Source organism: Palaemon carinicauda, chromosome 27, assembly GCF_036898095.1.
Source record: "Palaemon carinicauda isolate YSFRI2023 chromosome 27, ASM3689809v2, whole genome shotgun sequence".
Classification (NCBI taxonomy): domain Eukaryota; kingdom Metazoa; phylum Arthropoda; class Malacostraca; order Decapoda; family Palaemonidae; genus Palaemon; species Palaemon carinicauda.
Window position 1 is genome coordinate 43,248,971 of NC_090751.1, and position 7,500 is coordinate 43,256,470.

Sequence of the window (7,500 nt, forward strand, 5' to 3'; positions counted from 1 at the left end):
AATTGAATTTTGCAATGGTTGTTGTTACTCTCATCCGTTGTATGACCTACTTGATAAAAACAAAGAAAAAGGTACACAAAGCGTCAACAAAAACACTGTTAGACGCCATTACCATAATGACCCCAAAACTAGTTTTAGATTTCACGCTTTAAAAAAAAAAATAACAGACAAAATGAGAATAAATTTGCGTTGCTTGTGAAAAGAAGCTGAATTACTCGGGATTCTGGCTCGTTTACACAAAAGTAAAGAAAGGTTCATTATATCGCCTTCCGTAGTAATGATATTTTTTTTTTTTTCCTTGGGGTGGTCGATGTGGTAATGTTCCTGACTGGTGAACGCCAGACTGAGGTTAGAGTCCCCTTCAAACTCGTTAGTTCCTTTGGTCACTGCAACCTCACCATTCTTGTGGGCTAAGGATGGGGGGATTAGGGGAGCCTATAGGTCATCAGCAGCCATTGCCTGGTCCTTTTTGGTCTTAGCTTGGATGGAGAGGGGGCTTGGGCACTGATCATATGTATATATGGTGTCTTGGCATTGCCCTGCTCGATAGGGTAATGTCGCTGTGGCCTTTAAACTTTTAAACTGGACCACCTTCATTTTCATACAAGTTATATAAAGCACGCAGGTAGCTTAGAAAAATAGAAAATTTGGAATTGGTGAGATTGGCTTTTTTATAAGAAGATTTGAAACAGTTTTACGAATCAATTGAATATTATTCTTAATTTGACTGGACCAAAAAAATCAAAACATTTATTCAATTATTTTTTGTCTCATTGATGGTTTTATCATCATCATCATCATCATCATCGTTGTTATTATTATATTTCAAGCAGTCGTTTTCATAGTTTCTGAAAGACTTAAACGATTCTATCATTAAACGGGAATTAAAGAATATTATATTTGGAGGATATATATTGATGAAGAACACATTTGTTTTTCTTACCATTAAGTATTTCTTAATGTGAGAACTTGTCATTCCATGTTAAAGAATTCTTGTTTAAAGAAAATAGGCGGCATTAATATGAGGAGTGTTCTCTTCTGTGTTTTATTTTTAGCAAGGCTGTCCTATAGGACTAAAAAATAATGTTAACGCTTTCGAAAAATCCACTCTCTCTCTCTCTCTCTCCTCTCTCTCTCTCTCTCTCTCTCTCTCTCTCTCTCTCTCTCTCTCTCTCTCTCTCTCTCTCCCTCATTTGACTATTTTTTCATTGTTTCTAATTTTTCCCGCTGTGGTTCTCATTAGTATTTTTCAAAGGTAATTTCTTACTGTTGCTTAGTATAGATAAGAAAGAACAGTCCATTAGATAAACTGTGTTAACAGTAGATATAAATTGCTGCATGCCTTCATGATAATGTTGCATTATCTTAACTGGAAATTATATGAAAAATTCGAATTCCTGGAATTTCCTTTTGAAATTCAACCAGCAGGACATCTTTCGATTCATACATAATTTAATTTCTCTATATTTTTCTTCAAAATATCACATTTCAATTATCGAGTTTGCAAGCTTCCAGCAATGGTGATTATGGCACTACAAACACCCTTTCATCAAGCTTGAGTGGCCTCCACTTGGGGAATCACCGGTTCAACCACCAATCAGATTGCCCAGTCGCTTAAGCAACGTTCTGCCGGCTTGGTTTTGTTGCTTTATACACCCGGCGCTCTCCCAGTGAATGGTTGAATTTCCAGTCCGTGTATATATAAGGGCACGAAGGGAATGCCACACGTATCATTCCATCCTCCTTCATCATGGGCACGGTACGTCTCTGTTGTCGAAGTGTAGTCTAGTGGTTGGAAGGACTTGAGATTAAAAATAAGGAAAACATATTTGACAGTGTTTAAAGCGTTATGGCTACTTCCAAAAAAAATATCATTGTGACTTTGAAGGGTTTTGGCCTGAAGTGATAACCGTGACACATCTATTAAGATTAACTGGCGTGTGTTCTTCAGTGATGAGATAATTAAAACAATGTTTACTTAAAATTGTATTTTAAAATATCTTAGGCGGTCATAATCATTGTTTTTATTCAATTGTATTTTCATTTCTTGCTTGTGCCGTATGTCCCTTTTCACGTCAATTAGGTGGTGTTTATATCCTCACTTATACATGAAAATAAAAGAAACTCACTAGTGCCAAGCGTCAGGATAGATGATAAGATATTTAATTTGTTTACATAAATATTTACAGAAATATCTCCAAGTTTTAGTGAAGATTGCAAAGAGAAATAAAAGGGCAGTCGATTACTCTTCCAGTTCATCTTAGCTCATTGATTTTCCTGCGGAAAGTATTGGATCTCAATGTCTAGAATTTAAAACGCCTAGTTTTAAAAGCTACTTACATCAAATTGATCCTATCTTCCTAGGGAAAATCCTAATCTCTCTCTCTCTCTCTCTCTCTCTCTCTCTCTCTCTCTCTCTCTCTCTCTCTCTCTCTCTCTCTCTCTCTCTCTCTTACATGTGTATACAAATAAAAGGTTATATGGTGTTACTCTGTTAAATTTATATATGCTTACATATATGTATGTATGTGTATATGCTTACATATATATATATATATATATATATATATATATATATATATATATATATATATATATATATATATATATATATATATATATATATATATATGTGTGTGTGTGTGTATGTATATATATATATATATATATATATATATATATATATATATATATATACATATATATATATATATATATGTATGTATGTATATACATATGTATATATATATATATATATATATATATATATATATATATATGTATATATATATAGTGTGTGTGTGTGTGCGTGTGCGCAAAGGTGTATACATCTGATAAGAAGTAGCTCATCCGGTAACTAAAACAGAAATCTCAAATAGGCACATCCAGTGGGAGTCTGATACTGAACTCCAGCTAACCAAAGACCTCGTGTGATTGGTGATCTCATACCGTGGTCCAAACTTGATAATGATGAAAGTACCATAACGCTTAATTTTACTTCCAACTTGAAGCTTTTCTAACCTTTGCATCATTTCAAAACAATTCTTTCAGAATTAACACAAAGCCTTAGTTCTTGTAGTCTATTGTCCAGTATCCATTTTCCTCTAGGTAAGGGTAGAAGAGACTCTCTTAGCCATGGTAAGCAGCTCTTCTAGGAGAAGGACACTCCAAAATCAAACTATTGTTCTCTAGTCTTGGGCAGTGCCATAGCCTCTGTACCATGGTCTTCCACTGTCTTCGGTAAGAGTTCTCTTACTTGAGGGTACACTCGGGCGCACTATTCTTTTCTTATTTCTCTTCCTCTTGTTTTGTTAAGTTTTTATAGTTTATATAGGAGATGTCTATTTCAATGTTACTGTTCTTAAAATGTTTTATTTTTCCTTGTTTCCTTTCCTCACTGGGATATTTTCCCTGTTGGAGCCCCTGGGCTTACGACATTCTGCTTTTCCAACTACGGTTGTAGCTTTGCAAGTAATAATAATATGGTTGCTGCCATGAGTGGAAAATTTAATTCCTCTTAGCAGTGGTAACTAGGGTTTAGGCAATCATCAGTGGTTACCAAACTTGGTGATCACAAGTTATTTCCAAAAGGAATTTCATAATAGCCTTAATCGTCTGCACCTTCCTTTCCCATAAAAATAGATTACTTTCCAAGAGGCAAGTTTTTATCAACAACGTTTGAGTAAGGCGGGTAGTCAACCTCAGAAAATATGCAGCAGTCTATGATACTATTTAGCTATATATTTATCTTTTGCCATCGAAAGGTGAGCTTTTCTCTTTTTGATATTAGTTGCTGTTTTTTCTCTCTTTACCCATTAATGTATTTCTGTAGTTATCTCAAAACATCAATGCTCGTATTAGTTCTCTTTCAACATCTTTAAATTGAGATTTCTAAATTAAATATTTCCGCGATATTTTTCAAACAAAAAACTTGAAACCTTTCTTAAATTTTTCCAAGATATTATGTAAAAAGAAAAAAAACTTAGGTTAACCTTTCTTCTGTTATTCAACAACACAAGACTCTTCCCTCCTAGCACATCCAGAATAATACTACATTGTAAAATTCTTGTGCTCTTCCAATTACGGAAAAGAATAAAAAATTACATCATCTTAAATGGTTCATGAAGTGGAAAGAGTATACAGCGCATTTACGAACTTATAAGTAAGAGAAAATTTGCCTGTCATATGTTGCTTTACGGATATTTTTCTTCATCTTTTTCCTTTTCTTATACAGGCGGGAAACCGGACATTTTTTGTAAGTCACGCTGAGCTTGGGCGTTTTAAAGCTCGTTTTCATCCTTTTTTTTTTTATTCAGCAACGGTAACGGTCTTGTTTATATATGGGAAAACGTCATCAGGGTCTCTCTCTCTCTCTCTCTCTCTCTCTCTCTCTCTCTCTCTCTCTCTCTCTCTCTCTCTCTCTCTCTCTCTCTCTCTCACACGATTTGTTTTTTGTCAGGATGCCTGAAAACTTTAAATAAATCAATCAATCACGATTTGTTTAAAAGCTCAAATTCAACATGATAAACCTTTTAGCCGTAGCTTTAAGATTAAGGTGTGTATTAAATACAAAGAAATTAAACTTTATTACTAAGATAGCTCCGCCCATTCAAGATACCTAAAAACTATTTAAAGAAATGCGTTTTACTTTACCGGTTTTACATTTACTTGTGGGCAGCATACTGAAGAAAATTTACTCGCTTATCCACTAACAAAAAGATAAACTTGAGCGCTTTCGCTAGTTGCGCGCTCTCTCTCTCTCTCTCTCTCTCTCTCTCTCTCTCTCTCTCTCTCTCTCTCTCTCTCTCTCTCTCTCTCTCTCTCTCTCTCTCTCTTCCATTTTATTGTTTTCAACATTACCATCTGAAACATATCCACCATTCGCTGCGCTGCATTCCCCACCCCCGTTGTCTTATCTCAGATCACCATCTTTACTTTCCTCCTACCAAATATCTCGAGTGACTTCAATACATGAGGCTACTTTCCCTTGGGCATCCGGGGTGGGGCTGCAATAGACACGGTGTGACGTCACTTACCGGCATATCCAGTTAATTGTATTTTTTATGTAATAGGAATGATGAAGGTTTACTTTCTTCATGGTCAGATGAACGTACCTGCTTTACCTATCAAAGGTCAAACGTCCATTAAAAAATGGGATGTTTATCGAAGAGTCGTAAAGTATTTAGGAACTATGGTGTCTGATACAGGGTATTTAGAATTGGAGTTTAATGAAAGATTGAAAAGGGCAAATAAGACAAATGCTAGGTTAAGTAAAATTTGGAAATCAAATCGCCTGAAATTACATACAAAAATTAGACTATATATCATGAGTTGCGGTATGAAAATGAAACAATATCCAACAGATTTTGTAGATTTGAGAACAAAGCTCTAAGAAGAACATTGAGAGTTAAATGCAGGACAAGATTAGAAGTTAAACTATATGAGAGATTACTCGAGTGCCATATGTGGATAATACCATAGAGATGGTTTGGACATGCTCTTCGCACTTCCTATGAAAGATTAGCTCACGAAACATTTAACTGGGCTCCACAAGGCACTAATAGAGTTGGAAGACCCAGGCCTACATGGTTGAGGACTATGAAGAGTGAAGTAGAAGGTGATGAATGGAAAAGTATTGATGTAAAAGCTCAAGATAGAGTCGAGTAGCGAAATATGACTGAGGCCCTTTGCGTCAATAGGTGTAGGAGATGATGATGATGACAATTTTTATTGATGATTATGCTGTTAGAATTTTCAATTCTGGTGCCATGCCGTTGATGGTCATCAAAGCTGAGTTTGTGGAGAAAAATCAATATTATCGAACGAATAACACTTTTGCATGCTTTACCCTTTCATTTTAGAGAGTGTAAAATGGCGTAATTTAGAATGAAGAAAAGTAAAATATGCTAAAAATCATTAAAATAACTTTGGATGATCACAAAATGCTGGCTTTGGGTGTCTATCGTGTGAACTACAGAATAAAGTGGTCAAAACTAGAGCGAAGCGGAATTTGTCAATGTTCAAGTGACCATTCCTCGAAAAATGGCGTTGTGGTATTTATTACAAAAATTGCCTAGAATGAACGACCGACTTTCCAAGAGTTTTGTGAGGGAATGTATGTACTGTGCATGTGCACTTGTGTGTATGTGTAACTGACTAAATATTTACTTTGTAAGTCTCCAGTTTTCATCATTACTCATGAATGCCTGCACTAGACCTCTGATCTGTGTTATCATACTGTGTGTGTATGTGTATATATATATATATATATATATATATATATATATATATATATATATATATATATACATATACATATATACAGTATATATATATATATATATATATATATATATATATATATATATGTATATATATATTTATATATACACACACATGTACATACATATATACAGTATATACATGTATATATATATATATATATATATATATATATATATATATATATATATATATATATATATATATATATATATATATATATATATATGTATATTATATATATATATATATTATATATATATATATATATATATATATATATATATGTATATATATATTTATATATATACACACACATGTACATACATATATACAGTATATATATATATATATATATATATATATATATTATATATATATATATATTATATATATATATATATATATATATATATATATATATATATTATATATATATATATATATATATTATATATTATATATATATATATATAGAGTATATATATATATATATATATATATATATATATATATATATATTATATATATATATATATTATATATATATATATATATATATATATATATATATATATATATATATATATATATATATATATATAATGCCAAAGGAGAAGATTTCAATCACCTTGTTTTCGACTGCCATGAACGTATAAATTGTCATGGCAATAGTTAATGATACTAACGTTGAGGAAAATGTTTACAGAATTTCTTTAAAATTCGTGAAGTTTACGCTTGAAGGAACGAAGTAAATGATTTTATAATTGTTATTTAATGCATTACGCCTTGTTGTTGCGTCCTAGCAATTTTAGCAACTGTAACTTAGTTTGTCGCATAATAATACTGCAGAGAATTGCAAAGGGTGTACGTTTTGCAAGTTGAAGAAAATTATAAACTGCTTTATGATTTAAACTGGAAATATTTTCCTCTTTTCATTTGTAAATCTGAAATGTGCGTGATGTGTTAAAGATATTAGAGATTAAGACAATATGATCATCACGTGTGTCATTTGTTTTCATCATCGTTGTTGCAGTTGTTGTTTTATTCATGAAGGTCAATATATCTTTTCATTCTTTTAAATCATGTGCATTATATCTCTGAACCTGATATCCGTCAAATCTGGAAGTTATTTCATATGTGATTCTCATTCCACCAATCGCAGTGGAGAGAATTGGGGTCAATATTTCCAGCGACTGGAAAGGCATGGGTGTGGAG

At 32.6% G+C, this 7,500-nt stretch overlaps 2 protein-coding genes across 3 annotated transcripts in view; one reads left to right on the top strand and one right to left on the bottom strand.

The window, feature by feature from the left end:
- The window catches only part of LOC137620707 (cadherin-86C-like), a 349,290-nt gene that overhangs the window by 305,046 nt on the left and 36,744 nt on the right, over positions 1–7,500 (bottom strand). The gene's annotated exons all lie outside the window — the stretch shown is intronic.
- The window catches only part of LOC137620708 (putative per-hexamer repeat protein 5), a 20,648-nt gene continuing 14,886 nt past the window's right edge, over positions 1,739–7,500 (top strand). The window contains exon 1 of the mRNA XM_068351060.1: positions 1,739–1,759. Within this exon, the coding sequence (XP_068207161.1) occupies positions 1,751–1,759 (9 nt within the window). The 5' untranslated portion in view covers positions 1,739–1,750. The remainder of the gene's footprint in view (positions 1,760–7,500) is intronic.